Genomic DNA, 17,734 nt, shown 5'->3' on the forward strand with positions numbered 1-17,734 from the left:
TTATTGTAGGATTTCCTCCAGTCTGACCCTATGATGCATCATCAGCATTCATAGCACAATACTGTAAAAGCTACTACTCAGCCTGAAGATGGCACTATTTAGTAGTTACGCAGCTTGAAAAAATTACAAGTCACTCATACAGTACATTGCAAAATCTACAAAGCAGCCCAGATAATGATATTAATATAGCATGCCCAACGATCACACACATTTTAAGGGGTTACAGTCAAAAATTGACAATTCACAAAATAAAAGCATCATCTTTTTCATCAATATGACTACACTTATAATAAACAGCTGGCATTTTATCAAGTAGTATGGCCTTTTATAAAGCTGTTGGGAACTTTATACTGTACTATACTATTTATACATGTATTTCCCAAGGATTCTACTTGTTAGGATGGATTGATAAGTTAGACAGTAAACACAGCAGATGGTCCACATGTGAGTCTGTAGACAACAAATCAGAAATGATGGCTCAAGAGAAAGTCTACTTCATTTTTTTCCTTACCTCAAGCTGTTACTTGCTTCTTTTAAAGTGCACAGTGTGATGGCTGATCTTGGATATTCAGTGTTTATTCTAATACTGTATGCCTGTCATATGTTCTTTCAGTATTCTATGTTAAACTGCTTTAATAGATTTGGAACCTATTCAGATACACCCCTGGTGAAATGACTTGTGTAAAATTGTTGAGCGGACCTTGGGGGCTTTTTCTGCCCTACCAGACTGCTAGACTTGGTTATTAATTTTTTTATTCCATTTTCTGGAGAAACATACTGTTTTTTATACTAGTTTTTATTTGTAAAATAATATTGAAAAATACTTATATACTTAAGAATTCACAAAGACTTAAATATGACTTTTTTTTATTGAAAAGTGTCCTACCAACCATGATTACATGTTATGCATAGATTGGTTGCGCAGGCAGTAACTCGACGTTACGTAAAGCCGGGCATACACTGTGCAATTTTGGCACAATTTGAAGCCCAATTTGCAGTCATCGACGGATATTTTGAGTTGACCTGAATATAATTTCATCGACCACTGTTTCACGTGCAGCATATGAGGGGTTGCGATGCCCTCTTACGACTGGGCTGTTGAACGATCAGTCATATCAGAAATTTCATTTGGCTGGCTTGTGGTGTGAGAAGGCGCGCAAGCTGGTTTACTGATGTCGCCGTTAAATTGGTTGACTAGTATTTTATTTCAGTACTAGTCATTTAGCCCGTTACAATAACGGGCGCTAGAACAGTAGTGCATAAACATTAGTAGGAACAGTCTATATTAAATGGCAAGGGACTTTGACCTCATTCTTTTTGTTGGTCGTAGTTTTCTTTCTTTCAGCCTTTCTTTTGTTGATGTTTACTTGCTGAGCTGACCGTTCTTCGTGGGATGCCGCCGTGTATTGTGTGTCTTTAATTTTCTGTGACAGTAATACTGGCTTGTGCGTCCGCTGTTTTGTACGTCCGTAATATACCTTTAATTTTCTCTGGCGGTAATACAGGCGTGCGCATCGGTAATATGCCTTTAATCTCCTCTGACAGTAATACTGGCTTGTATGTGGCTGTAATATGCGTCACTGTATTGTGTACCTTTAATTTCCTCTCGCAGTAATACTGGTTTGTATTTCCGTAAAATGCCTCTTACTTTCTCTGACAGTAATATCGCGCATCGCACCATGCCCTGCGCATGCGCGCTTCACCAGAAGACACCCACACACGGACACCTGGACGCACACAGGGATTTTATATATATAGATGTTGTAGTTTAGTGGCTGTACATTGTACATTGGGTGTTGTTGTAATTGTTGTCATTTTCACCTCATTTGATATCAAAAAGCTAACTTTCATATAGCAACATACATACAACTAAATGGTCAATGACAAAAGCATCTAAAGGAGAATCCGAAATAAACACACACAACGGTAAATTATAGACTACGTCCCTCTAATCCTCTGTAAAATAGACCGCATTGTCTATTCAACCAATTATGCCCTTTTCTAACGCATCTTTTCTTTGTTGACTTTTTGAGACTCTCATGACCTATCATGACTTTTTGAATGGGTAACACTGTCCGCTGGAGTCTATATACACGTACAGTACAGTCCGAGCAACCACGTCGCGACACGTCAATCGAACTGAAAGTGTTGGTACAATTTGAGCACATAAACGACTGGCGACTCTATCGTACAGTTGGCGTCGTTTCACGACCATTTCTAAAAAGATACTATGTATGCCCGGCATTAGGCGGGAGTTTCAGCGTTAAGTGCAAAGTTGGTAAGGTAGATCATTGATACAGTAAGTACATAGCAGTGAGTATCAACTTTCAAAAGTGACAGTACAGGTATTAGAAAGAAAGTCTCTGCCGTGATGTTTACTACAGACAAGACTGTAACAAACGAATTCTGACTCCCAATCTGATTTCGTAACGCAGAACCACACACTGAAGGCAACACAATACAGCTAATGTGGTAGAAACAGCAACAGCCACAAAAGAAGCACCAAGCAGTCAGACTAAATGACAAGTTTCATGTTTGTTCACTGTGGATGACGTAGGCACCTACAATCCTAAAAAAAAATATATTGAACACATACTGGGGAAGCTCCAACGCGGTGAGTTATAATTTCGTCTCTCTCTGGTTTGTTGCGCATGCATGCGTCTGGCACCCGCTGTACCGCTCTGCATAATTATTACAGAGTATAGCATTCAATAATATAATTTATTCATATGTAGTTTATAATAGGCTGCACGATGGCACGTTGTAACAGTTGCCACTTTGCTACTCGCTTACCGGCTGCTCTCAACGTGGAGCCTTCCTGTTTGTGGATTTCCTCCCACAACCCAAAGTACGCAGATGTCCCCCCACCTTCCCCTCTGCAGTGTTCCCGCCTTGCGTCCTATGCATCCTGGGATAGGTATCAGCTTTCCCGTGGTCCTATTATGGGTAAGAGAATTTCAAAAATGGATGCAATCTTTGTACTATGATTACAGAGTCCGCTGAGGTGTTCAAGACATGAATGAATTTATTGCCAGGTTCTATTTTTGTACTGTTCTTTAATTAACTCCAGTTTGACTTCTGTGTACAGTAATACTTTTTTATTTTAAAAAGAAATACTCGCAAGTGGCCGCCCACAGAATTATAAATACCTACTTTAGAATTTACATTGGCTGATGAGTCTGGTATAGCGCAATGAAGCAATCCAAAATGCTATTTTTACATCCGTTATGTGCAGGGCTGAAGTGTTCAGTGTTGCTGCAATGTATAGAGTAATGAAATATACAGGGACATAGCCAGCCTCCTATGTGGGATGAGTCTTGTTTCCCAAAAACTGGATTTTTAAAAAATTATTATCTTGTTCATTTTTAATATGTGATATGTATTATATATTTCCATGGCCTAAGGCAGGGGTGGGTAGATTCAGTCCTGGAGGGCCGCAGTGGTTGCAGGTTTTTGTTCCATCCCAGTTGCTTAATTAAAAAACAATCCTTGTCAATTATTTAATTTCATGGCTTGCTAGTGCTTTAACTCTGCCATGTCAGGTCATTCTCATATCCTAGATTTATTTTCCTTTCTAAGGATATCATCCAAATGATTTGAAGTCTAAAACAGATGAGTAATTCTCAGTGCTTCACTTTTTTCTCTTCACTTTCCTTCCAAGTATTTAATTAAACCAAACAGTGCATGATAAATACACACAGGTGTAAATGAAAACAAGCTAAATGGAGAAATGCTGGTCTCTTTTGTCATTTGCATGGTATTGCTAATTAGGAGCAATTAAAAACTAAGAATACAGCTGTTTAAGACTAAAATAAGCAATAAGGGTTCAAAATCTTAACGAGTGAGACAACTAAAGTGAAGCTGAAGTGTTACTTTAGCAATAAGGGCTTCTTATTAAGCAACTGGGTTGGAGCAAAAACCTGCAGCCACTGCGGCCCTCCAGGACTGAATCTACCCACCCCTGGCCTAAGGGTTTCTTGTGAAAAGCATAAAATAAACAGAGATACTAATATAGGCCTATTGAACAGTGACATTTATTATTCATAGCATAGCTATGTCTCTCGTTCAAATTCTTAAAATAGGATCAAATTAATGTTCATTTCAAAGCAAAATGAAGCCAACGTTTTTGTTTATAAATGAAATACATAAATGATTAAATCTTGCAAAATACTGTAAAACAGCACAATATTTGATAATACTGAACACTAATAGTATTTATCGTGAAATGCTACATCAGCCTTTTATTCAGTTTCACTAATGTAATTGTTTCTTGAATTTTTTGGGATTTATTTAAACATTACCTTATTTTTATGGCTGTTAATAGTTGGACTTTTCCAGATGGTACATTTAAAAATAGCCTATTTTTATTTGAAAAGATCTCTTTTAAGCTGGTTTTGTCACATATCAATCAATCTTTTATATACATTTTTGCAGTATTTCAACAATTAATGATTCATTTATATATAACATTGTTCTTTTTCATGTGATTATGTATTTCATAATTACCTTTTTATTGATCTCATTGTGGCACAAATTGCATTCTGTACGCTCCTGCCAATCGAGGGTAATTTAATAAACCTGACTCTAGTATTTTAATGTTCTTTCTGAATCGCGAGGAACACACAATTAAATTTTATCAACTGACAAAGTTACAACAGTGCCAAGCCTACGTTAAGTAAGCAAAGATTAGCAGATGTTAGATAATGCTTTCCTCGACTCTTTGCAACCCATTGGAGCTGGGTAATTAGATGACATTTTAGCTATAGTAATAATGCATTGCAGAACCTGAAAAGTCCAGTTGAAAGCCTTACCTTGTGTTCTTGATTTTTGGAACAGCTGTTCTATTGTGGGACAACCATTTCCTTTTTTCCCACTTCTTTTTCTCCATTTTGAAACATTACCGGTTGGTGCAAAGGTACCATAATGGATAAAGCAGCTGTTTCATGCCAGGTATGCATTGTGTAGCAGTTATAATTTACATAAAATGTAAATGATATTTTATGAGCTTATTATGTTTTCCTTTTTTTGGATCTGTGTGAACCCCACTGGCTATGCTCCTGTAACAGAAATTGCAATTGAATTCTATCTGCCCTGGTTTAGGAAAAAAAATGTACAGTGATGCAAGTTCAACTTTCAGGTTACTGCCTATCTATGGGCATGAGTCTCATTATTTTTCTAGTCATAGGCTGCGTACATTTTAGTACATTTTACTATTACATTAGGTAATATTATATTAATCTAGCAAATTTTCTTTTGAAAACCATGTATTTAAAAAAATCAATGCATTTTAAAGGGTTCATTTTTCATTTTTGGGCTGCAATGGACTCAACTTCACTTAGAGAAGTAAGATCAAGTGACTTTGAAGGAAGTCTGACATTATCCAAAATGGCCAAATTATGTATCACTGCAAATGCTGACTGATATCAAAAGGCTAACACATGGACCAAATGTCAGGTTGTCAGCATTAGTAAATTTAAGATATTTTTAAAATTAAAAATAAATATTACATAACCAGCAGAGATGCTAAACAAACTTTCTTCTAAAACAGTGCCATATAAGCACTGATCATGAACTAAGAATCAAACATGGATGGGATACCAGTCCATTACAGGGAATGCTCACCAAAAAAACCATCCATCCATTTTCCAACCCGCTGAATCCGAACACAGGGTCACGGGGGTCTGCTGGAGCCAATCCCAGCCAACACAGGGCGCAAGGCAGGAACCAATCCCAGGCAGGGCGCCAACCAAAAAAACCAGAGTTCTCAAAATACAGAATTGTCGAAATGCATTTTATATGGTGAGATACTGGTGGACTACAGATTGAGCTATCATGGGTAAAAATAGAAGTTGTGTTCAAGCCAACAGTGATAATGAGCCTGTAAATGGAGCACAGAAACATGAAGAATTCATCAGGTAAGCTGATTTGTGTTTTCTATTTATTAAAATGAAAGTCTGTATTTTACTACATTCTTGAGGGTGTTGATATATTGTGTATTTGTTGAACATACAAGTAAGAATTTTACAGTAGTATGCATGAATGACAGTGTAACTACTACTATGAAAAGCCACATGGACACAGGGTGAAGGTGCACACTCAGGGCCAGATTTAGGATTAAACTAAATGGGGCTTCACAGTCTGGAGATCACCTAAAAACTGCAGAATCTGTTCATTTGTTACAGTTCTACTCGCAAATTTTTAAAGTTATAGTGGATCAATCCATACCTGACACGCACATGTGGCGTGTATTCTTGCCACATTCACTTTTTACACAGCCTTATTTTCTATTATCAATTGGCACACAGGACCTCTACACAACTTCCGATAGTGTAGGGCAGTGCTTTGTAAATTTTTTCTATGGCAGTTCACCAAGATCTTCTAAATTTCTGCTCAACACCTCAGCATAATAGGTTTGTGTATTTATATACTTAGAGTAGCTAACCTTTAGAAGGGGAAGTCAAGCAAAATGACACCTTTTATTGGCTAACTAAAAAGATTACCATATAGGATATATAGATATATACTTTATTAATCCCAAGGGGAAATTCACATACTCCAGCAGCAGCATATTGATAAAAAACAATATTAAATTAAAGAGTGATAAAAAATGCAGGTATAACAGACAATAACTTTGTATAATGTTAACGTTTACTCTCCTGAGTGGAACTGAAGAGTCGCATAGTTTGGGGAAGGAACAATCTCCTCAGTCTGTCAGTGGAGCAGGATAGTGAGAGCAGTCTGTCACTGAAGCTGCTCCTCTGTCTGGAGATGATACTGTTTAGTGGATGCAGTGGATTCTCTATGATTGACAGGAGTCTGCTCAGTGCCTGTTGCTGTGCCACGGATGTCAAACTGTCCAGCTCCGTGCCTACAATAGAGCCTGCCTTCCTCACCAGTTTGTCCAGGTGTGAGGCGTCCCTCTTCTTTATGCTGCCTCCCCAGCACACCACTGTGTAGAAGTGGGTGCTCGAACATCTGATAGAACAGTGGTCCCCAACCTTTTTGACAGCAAGGACCACTTTATTAGATGCAAATTTTGCCACGGACCGGTTTTTTGGGGGGGCTGGGGGAGGGGGGTTTGGGGTTGGTTGGGGGGGGGCAGTTTTATACACAATTTACATAACATTTCTATTATTATTAAAGTTATTAAGCAGTTCGCATACGTTTGCAATCTGAGATTTTTCTTCTTTTTTTGCATATAACAAAGACATATGCTTTACATTTGCCATTCCAACAGATTGCACATCACAAACATTAACACTGCAATCTTTTTTTCGTGTCTGCCATTTCTATAGGAGGGTGACAATGAGTTAAATTCCAATGGATGTTTTTCAAATGTTGACAAGCAATAAGCAAAAGGAATCAATGAAAACCACAGACAACAAAAACAGCAAAAAAAAAAACAGTACGAGGAAAGTTCGAAGAAAGAGATTTTTTTACAATGTTTCTGTTTGGGGATCGTTGTGCAAACGTGCACAACTGAGCTGCGACCACAGATCTAACTGCTCTGTGGATGATTCGTTCAAGCATTTCAAGGTCACTTCGTTGTAATGAAAGCATCTGTTGAATGTACTTCGTAGTAACGAGATTTCTATAGACTCATGTCATATGGGGAAACTGTCGGGACCATAAAAATACTTTGTTGTAATAGTCTCTCACCTCGGTCTCTCTCTTCTCTCTGCACCGCTGCAAAGCCCCGCCCGCCAAGTGTTCTGAAAAGTCTGAGAGAGTCGCCGTTGCCGGCAGTTCTCTCGCGGCCCGGCTGTCAGACGGCTGCGGACCGGTAGTGGGCCGCGGACCGGGGGTTGGGGACCCCTGTGATAGAACATCTGCAGCATCTTATTGCAGATGTTAAAGGACGCCAGCCTTCTAAGGAAGTGTAGTCGCCTCTGTCCTTTCTTGCACAGCGCATCAGTATTGGCAATCCAGTCCAGTTTATCATCCAGCTGCACTCCCAGGTATTTATAGGTCTGCACCCTCTGCACACAGTCACCTTTGATAATCATGGGGTCCATGAGGGGCCTGGGCCTCCTAAAATCCACCACCAGCTCCTTGGTTTTGCTGGTGTTCAGGTGTAGGTGGTTTGAGTCGCACCATTTAACAAAGTCCTTGATTAGGTTCCTATACTCCTCCTCCTGCCCACTCCTGATGCAGCCCACGATAGCAGTGTCGTCAGCGAACTTTTGCACGTGGCAGGACTTCAAGTTGTATTGGAAGTCCGATGTATATAGGCTGAACAGGACCGGAGAAAGTACAGTCCCTTGCGGCGCTCCTATGTTGCTGACCACAATGTCAGACCTGCAGTTCCTGAGACGCACATATTGAGGTCTGTCTGTAAGATAGTCCACAATCCATGCCACCAGGTATGAATCTACTCCCATCTCTGTCAGCTTGTCCCTAAGGAGCAGGGGTTGGATGGTGTTGAAGGCGCTAGAGAAGTCCAGAAACATAATTCTTACAGCACCACTGCCTCTGTCCAAGTGGGAGAGGGATCGGTGTAGCATATAGATGACGGCATCCTCCGCTCCCACCTTCTCCTGGTATGCGAACTGCAGGGGGTCGAGGGCGTGGCAGACCTGTGGCCTCAGGTGGTGAAGCAGCAGCTGCTCCATGGTCTTCATCACATGTGACGTCAGAGCGACAGGCCGGAAGTCATTCAGATCACTAGGACGTGATACCTTTGGGACTGGAGTGATGGAAGATGTTTTCCAAAGCCTCGGGACGCTTCCCTGTTCCACGCTCAGGTTGAAGATACGCTGTAGAGGACTCCCCAGCTCCAACGCACAGGCCTTCAAAAGTCGTGGCGATACTCCATCTGGACTCGCTGCTTTGCTGGCACAAAGTCTCCTCAGCTCTCTGCTTACCTGGGCTGTTGTAATTGTGGGTAATTGGTTTATAGTGAGCATATGCAAGCTTTCGAAGCAACTCAGGCCTCTTCTTCAGGCAAGGTGAAATGATTATTGTATTCTTTTTAGTTAGCCAATAAAAGGTGTCATTTTGCTTGACTTCTCACTACATTGATAATGGCTAACACTGTACATCACCCTAGTACTTTAGAAAGGGGTAAAAAAAAAAAAAGCCACATGTACATTTACACATAAAATTTTAATGAAAATGTTTCTACAGTGAGTGATTCACATGTGACGGGTGACTTTTACAAAAACGACACCAGAAATGCTCCTGGGTCTGACATAAAAGGAGGCATCTCTCCTGTAGGAAGTTGGAAGGCAGCTGGACGATGCTCACAGGAGAGACACAAAAGGAGAAGGAGGTGCTCGATTGGCTATTGGTATGGTGCTGGACTGATTTGCTATTGTAATAAGGTACTGTTACCCAATAAATAACACTTTTATTTAATCTTCAGCTAGTGTGCTTCTGAGTTGTGTCTGGTGTTTGGGCTCTGGGGTCTCCCAAGTGGCTACACTGTAAAAGGGGAAAAAGCAGAAACTGAGTTTAGTTTAGTTCCGTATGAGATTCATTGACTGCCAGCTCCTGCCCACAGCACCCAACTGGAGGCACATGCTGCTCCAAAATAAATGAATTGGATCCTACACACCTTATTTTGTCTACCAGCTGTTTTTTATGATTGCATTTAATATGCTTGAGCAATTTTTGTCTAAGTTGTTTATGTGCAAACTTTGCTCTCTTTTGCATTGATCACATCACAGTGTGCTCATTTTTATGAAGGGTTGTGTTTTCAAGTGTCATATTCATTCAAAGGCTGCAGTTTTCCTTATTTTAGGCAACTGTGCACAAGTCATAAGCATGTTATGGTTTGTAGTTGCACCACAAGCAAAAAAAGTAAAAACATCAATAATAAGAAATATAAAAAAATGCCATATGGTGCATACTTGTTTTTATACCAATACTCAAATCTTAAGTTTTGGTTAATATGATGGCCCTTTTCCAAATTTGTTTGTTCTTTACTGAAAGTCAAAAATGAAATTAAAAATGTAAAACAAATTAGAATATTACATTTATGACACCACTCAAGCTACGTTGCAACACCTCATGGTGTTACAACATCCATATTTTGGAAAGCTTAGGCTTAGGGCTTCACCCTGTGTAAATCTGGCCATGTGCAGAATGGGGGCCAGTCAATTCTAAGGTTTTGGAGCTGCAAAGCAATACAGGTCTTATCAATGCACTACTACAGAAAAAACTGTGTGCAGAGTAATGCTGACATATATATGTTTTTGTCAAACCTATTGGTTAATTTGTTCATATTTCCTCTTCACATTATTTCTGCAGTAAAATCCCCCCAATATGAAACATACAAGTCTAATGAGTTTTTTTTGCAGCAAAGGTTATGCAACCTGAAAGAAGTGAATGTAACATGAAAGAAGTGAGGATACATTTCTCAACATTTGTTCATTACAATTTGTGGTGTTATTTGAGCACACTAAGGTAAAGTGGCAGGCTGTCAGAAAATCCAGAGCAACCATTTAAAACAGAAGAGGAAATCATTCTTACATTATTAGACCAGACACTTTTAAATGTCTTTTTTATTGACTTAATTTATTGATTTCATTGTGAGGAACACTTTCTATGAAAGGTTTGTTTAAATTATTCAGATAAATATTTGTTAAAAAACAGGTTGGTGTTTTCAAGCTTAAGGAATATTCTTTTTTTAAATAGGATTTCATGTTTTGATGGTCATTCATTATTAAATTTCAGAAAACAGTTTGTTTTTTAACATATATCTAATTGATCTGTAGCTTTGTTTTTTCTTTTACTTTACTATCGCTGTTTGTTCTCTTTAATAAAACTGATGAAACATGCATCTGTCTTCATATCATATTTTTCCATTTTATTTTTGAGTAATATATGCAAGCTTGAAATTTGATTTCTCTTAGATAATACCAAACCTTTATGAAGAGAAATTATGAAAAGAAATAAAGCAACTTTAGAATTTTCTTTGGGGTGTGTGGGGAACTAGCATTCAGCTATAGTGCTTGCATATCGAATGTGAGACAAGTTAACTGGCATTCCTTCGTCAAGTATTTCTAGATTTTCTGTGTTTTAAGATTTTTAATGTTCTTTTTTTAAGAATTTAAACAATTCATTTTATATTCTTCACAATACAGGTTGTGAAGAAGACAATATTTAGGTGATCTTCTAAGGGCACATTTGAAGTAAGTTAATACTTAAGTTATCTATCTATCTATCTATCTATCTATCTATCTATCTATCTATCTATCTATCTATCTATCTATCTATCTATCTATCTATCTATCTGTCTGTCTGTCTGTCTGTCTGTCTGTCTGTCTGTCTGTCTGTCTGTCTGTCTGTCTGTCTGTCTGTCTAAGCATATTTTGAGACACCTTATTAAAATGAATTTGGCCTTGTAGAATAGGGTCAAAAATTTTGTTTTCATGCCTTTCTCCTCAGTATCACAATCTTCCGTAAATTTGTGCGTCCTTCTATTTTCAGTACCACGCTGTCCTTTTAACATGCATGTATATGCATTGCTTTCAACAGATAATTCTAAGTTGTTATATCTTTGGCAGAACAATTGTGTTTTTTATTTCAAGATGTGCTGAGATACATTTACAGTGCAACTTTTAAAACCTCAGGTTCTCTGTAAGACCGGCAGAGCTATTTATAAGCAGTTTTAATAGTATAACAACAGTTATTTATATTTTTAAATTAGCTGCATATCCTTTCTACATTAACTTCTGCAAAGTTCAGCAGTACTTAAATTAGTATAAGGGTGGCTATGTTGAAAGAAAGCATCTTAAACCACCTTTTTTTGTCCTTACTGCTTAGAGAAAACTTAAAACATTAATGATCAACATTTTTGTAATTCATTGATATTAAATGATTAAAAACAGGACTGCTAAATTTCTAATTTTTTTCAATGAGATGTACCTATAAACAAGTATTTCCTTAAAACAACTAAAATCATAAATGTAGTTAATAATCAATGAAAGAGTCGTCACTTGTACTCACTTTGTCGCTGCTTGTTAAAAAGCTTCAGTGATACCTGGTGATGCAGAGATCTTCAGAGTGTGAGCGCAAAAATGTTCTTTTTTTATAAATATGCGAAACAGAAATATAATAATGTTAATTCATAAAATGATTCTAAATTGCCAAAACAATACTGTTGTTTTATCACTAAACTTAATTTCTGCAAGTTCGCTAATAAAATGATTTAGGAAACTATAAGAATGCAAGATAATGTCAATATCTTGAAGTGTGACATTTGTCTAAATGTACAGTACATTTTTGTTTGTCATTTATTCAGCTAATTTATGAATTCACTTATGGAAATAAAGATTTGGAGGAAGTATGACAGGAGCTAGCCCTGGAACTAACCCTGTATGGCATGCCACTCCACTGCAAGTTTAAAGTAATCAAACATAATAGACATTAGGAGATTTAGACACATAATACTAACCTCCATTTGTATGTGGGTGAAACTAAACTGTTTTTGTCTACTGTTTTGAAATGGTAATTATTTTTAAAGTATAGGAATTGTGATTTTAATGACTACAGCACTAGATATCAAATTAATTTCAACTTGTTGTTATAATTTATAATAAAAGAAAAAATCAATTTTCCTGGTCGGAACGGAGCAGAAGCCTTCTATGACAATACAGTAGACTCAACACAAAAGTGACAGATATAAATAAAATAATACATAAATAAATGCACCATTACATTAAATTAAAAATACAGTAAACAAATAGAATATATCAATAAACATTATATACTCACATGCAACGTGCATCAGACAGAAAAAGCAAGTATAAGATACTATGGTTTACAAATGAACTCTTTCTGATATTCACTGTTTCAACCCTAATGAGTGACTTTTTCTGCTTATACTTTAACTGTAAGAAAATGAATGTACACTACTGCATTAATCCTCGGCATCTGTAAAGTGCTGTGGAATATTGCTTACTATAGAAAAATAAATGTTATTCTATAAAGAAAAAATATGTAGCATGTTAGACATAAAGTGGTGTCACTTTTTAATTTGTTTTTGAACCATTTAGTCCAATTCAGGGGCCACAGGACAAACTCACACTCACTCATACAGAGTAAACTGAGAATTACAGATTAACCTAACATGGATAATCACCATTGGAAAATATAAATGTATGGTATTTTTATAAATATTAACATTATTTATTAACAAATTTTATTATATATATTTTACAAAATGTAAAACATAATTAGAAAGTATGAAAAACAACACTGTATTGTATTTACCTAATATGGGGCTTTTTGTGGTAAAACCTGATTTTTTTTTTTTTGTGTTAATAACTAGTTGTTAAGCAAAGAATAAAAATCGAATGGTGTTGGGGCTATTTATTCATTGTTTATTAAGTTTTGGATTGTTTACTGCACATTAGTACAACATTCTGCTGAGTATATATGATTTCATTTATTTGTTATATTGCCTAGCAATAAAAATGAAATACATATTTACAATTTTTCTTTAGTACATAAGTAAATAAAAAGTAATTCATAATAGTGAAGTACCCAAAAGTTGTGTAAAATGTTGGAAGATACCTTTTATCCAAAAAACACGCAATCCAAAGTGAACAAATGTATTTTCATAAATGTTCTTAATAAATACAGCAGAGTGTAAAGCCTTTATGTCATTCACTTTTGGGTGGTGATGTTGGTTTTGTTATTTTCTTGAGAATTGTACCTTAACTAACTCTCAATTTTGATGGCTGAGTGGTGTTGAAACAGAAAATAGAGTTACTGGAAAGCACTCTTGCCAGGGTCTTTAATTTTCCCATTTGCTCTGAAGGTAGGTTCCAACTGCAGCAAGCAAAAAGTGAATACTTGGGTGATGCAAGTAGAGTAGTCAGCAATGAAGATTAACCCACTTCCTGCTTATGCTGCCAGAAGAACAAAGAAACTGCAGGTGTCATTTGCTGGATGGTGTGACTCCTCTAAGAAACTCATTTGGCTTTTATTTTTATTTATTAGAAAATGAACTTACGACGGACATATACATTATCATCTGTAGTGATCCTATTTCATATCACAGGTAAGAAAACAAAAACTAATTGTCTCTCTTCAAAGTAGCTTTTTTGATGCTTTAACATAATTTGGTAAAAAATATGCAGCTGAAACAACATAAAATTGTACTTTTTATGGCTGTGTGTTGAATTTTCTTAAATTTATATTCTGTTGATTTTGCTTTTTCTTATCCAAATCCATATTTATTTTAAATTATAAAGTTAGTTTTTCTCAAGTCTTCATCATTACACTTCTTCCAGGCATGGCTGCAAACGTCATCTAAATTGTTTCCGTTTTCGTTCTTTCTTTCTGACCCTTTTGAGGGCTTATCTAAACACAGATATCCAGTGCAAAAGCTTAGGAAATGTAACTTAATTCAGATTTACAAAGTACAATATATAAAATATTGCAATGTGTTATTTAAGGGCGTAGATTTTAGGTTTCAAGTAGGTTTCTAAAATTTCAAAGGTCGTTGTGTGATGGTTAATCCTTCCCGTGGTTTTGTTTGTTTTGTTTCTTTGTTTAAAAGAATTTTAAAATGCCAGAATTCGGCTTGTACTCTGCAATGTATCAACATATTGCACTAAAATAAAGTCATTGATTGCAGTCTTGCATGCTGTTTCTAAAATAAACAGGCCATCCAAAGGCTTTGTGATACTCATTGGGATAATCGATAGACTTTGTGAGTAAAGTAGTTGACACTTGAGGGACACTGGGTACAATTTATGGCACATTGGTGAATGTAACTGACCCCTCTCTGCACCTCTGTTATAGTGAATGCTGTTTTTAAATACAGATTTGAATTTGTTCAGTGGCTTTGGCCTACAAGTTATTTATTATTATTATTGGGAAAGAAATATTTTTGCAAAGATTTCATCATTTTCTAAGACAAAGGTATTAAACATGGTAAATATCTTCTGAGAAAAACTTCATTAAAATACAATGTAAGCGTAACTGAAATACATAATAAAAATGGGTAAATTAGCTGCATTATTTGGCAATAAGATAAGTGTGTGTAGCAATACATACGAGGTATCTGGCCAGGCAACATTAACATAGATATCCCTTTTGAGAAAATTAACAACCAAACATCCAGAACAAATCCACAGTCTTATTTTTAATTCTTAAACAATATAATAATTTAAAATGCATTTAGGTGAATTTTATGTGACTCCAGCATTTGCTGGTAACAGTGTACCATTAATAAAGAATTAATTAAAATTCCAACAGACAAGAGACATATATGTACATAAGTAATACTGTTCTGTATATAGCATTCCATCACATAACGCGTGTGTTTGTGTGTATTTATACATAATTTTTAAGACATTATTGGGCAAGTTACTAGTTGTGCCCAAATACAGGTTTCAACCTATGAGTTTGATGGATGTGTGTATATATATATATATATATATATATATATATATATATATATATATATATATATATATATATATATGTGTGTGTGTGTGTGTGTGTTTGTATTTGTATGCACAATTATATAAATGTATATCCCTGCATATGTACATAAACACACACTCATACAGCATATGCAATAAGTATGCATATATATATAAAATATTTATAGTATGCATATATATATATATATATATATATATATATATATATATATATATATATATATATATATATATATATATATATATATAATACATACATACTTATGCCTATATATAAATCTATACTAACACATATGAGCACATTAACACATACATGGTATTTATATACATCTATATAAGTAATATATACAGTAAGAGCATAATACTAATTTACATCACTTTGTTCTGCAGTTATGTGCAGCACTTTGATTAATATTTTAAATAATGAATGATAACAGAAAGTTTCAATTGGTCTGTTCTGAAGAAAATGCAGAAAACGAAAAAACTGTTTAACCCTGGACTTTGTAAGGGGACTAAAGAGGGTACATTTCTGAAATTTTGTTAAATCAAAAATATGCCTTATATTTGAACTTATCTTGGCAAAAGGTTACCGAATAAATGGAAGTGTAATCAGAATTTTCCACAACAACAGTAAATATGATCAAATTAAAAAATATATATTTCAAATAAGACAATTTTGATTGGAAAATGTTTTCTTTATCAAAGCAGCCAACATTTCAGCGTATTTGCTAAGTAATAAAACTGAAATGATTCATACTTTGCGGATTAAATACTGATGATGACTTATGGTGCAGTATTAGGAAAGTTTATATACAATGAATCAAGCTTTATTGCACCCTGAGGCAACATCAAAAAGGAATTAATAAGCCAAAAATGTCCAAAGGCATTTGTTTAAAATGTGTTTATTATGATAACCACATTTCAATTTAACGCACCCTACACCTTGGTTTATCAATTATTGTTGATATATTTGTTAAATCTGGCATCCACTATAGGAAAATGTAAAATACAGGGTGATCACTTGTTTAATTTTCACATTATTTTATTTTGCTGCAAATGTTTCTTCACTGCCCATTTGAATATTCGTGAATACATCTTTGGAATCCGTACTTCAAATACAGTGTTGTGAGACCAGTTAAAATGTATTATAAACTCTTTGGTAGATGAAATCAATAAAATGAATCCACATGAAATGCAGTAACCAAATACTCTACATTAGTTTTAAGACAATAACTATATGATCATATACAGTCATTAGTTATCATCATTTCTCAATACGATAAATACTTCAATTACTTCAGCCATTGCACTGTAATATTTGGTTAGTTTTTGTGGTAAATGCAGATGCTTTGCAGCTTTTTGTTTTTTTTATATATTAATATAGGAAGGGTGTCTATTTCTTAGCAAGGTGTTTCATGTTTATGGTGACAAGAAACCTCTCATCTAATGGAACCCCTGATGGAAACTCCCTGTAAACAATGCCTGCGAATGGAACACCTGTAGCCTGTGTCAGATGATGAACAATGGCTTATTAGTCAGTGATCAGTTTATGCAAATCCTGCAGGCTACCACTTACCACAGTGTCCTACATTGGAAGAATGTCCCTCATTGGAAACTCAGAGTAAGATCAAAAGCAAGTAAAGACAGCTGACAACAGTACTAATGGCCATACCTAAGGCAGTGCTACACTTGCATCCCTTCAGCTGAATTGCTTTCATACTTTTATAGTAGTAGGGTGTTGTACCGTGTTAGCCATTATGAATGTAGTGAAAAGTCAAGTAAAATGACACCTTTTATTGGCTAACTGAAAAGATTACAATATGTAAGCTTTCGAGGCAACTGAGGCCCCTTCTTCAGGCAACATCTTTGCTTGACTTCTCACTATTTTCATACTTTTGAAATAGAGAAACACAGACATTTTAAGTGTAATTTTCTCAATGATAAACTGACTTGCATAACAGTCAATGTACAAATCTTTTACATTTACAACAGGCTATATATAAGACCTTATAAAAATGAACATTTCATGATTCAAAATAAAAACAAGGCGTAACACCAAAAAGGTCAAGTGCTAGTAAATGTAATAAAACCTAGCATTCTCAAACTTGCGCAAACTAATTCTAGGTTTTGAGGTGTTGGGGCCTATCCTGGCAGCTAAAGAAGATAATAGTTACTTTTTAAAATAAATCACCTGTTTTTTAAACTAATTTATAACCTCTAATGATTTAAAAAGAATCTTGTATCTTCTGAGTGAATGTGCTGTTTACTAATCAGCCTTTGTTATCGATTTTAGATGACTAATTCTAATGTTGAACTGGGGGTTAGAAAAC

The 17,734-nt window shown here is 35.7% G+C and overlaps 1 protein-coding gene across 3 annotated transcripts in view; it reads left to right on the plus strand.

The window, feature by feature from the left end:
- Positions 1 to 17,734, plus strand: part of LOC114650446 (T-cell surface glycoprotein CD3 zeta chain) — a 148,756-nt gene that overhangs the window by 11,779 nt on the left and 119,243 nt on the right. For 2 of the 3 annotated variants that reach the window (XM_028800090.2, XM_051926234.1), the window contains exon 2: positions 13,951 to 14,011. In XM_028800090.2, the coding sequence (XP_028655923.2) occupies positions 13,951 to 14,011 (61 nt within the window). Of the gene's footprint in view, positions 1 to 11,087; positions 11,136 to 13,950; positions 14,012 to 17,734 lie in introns of those variants that run through there. The other variant, XM_028800088.2, reaches the window with a different exon arrangement.

This window comes from Erpetoichthys calabaricus, chromosome 4 (genome assembly GCF_900747795.2).
Source record: "Erpetoichthys calabaricus chromosome 4, fErpCal1.3, whole genome shotgun sequence".
NCBI classification, from domain to species: Eukaryota; Metazoa; Chordata; class Cladistia; order Polypteriformes; family Polypteridae; genus Erpetoichthys; species Erpetoichthys calabaricus.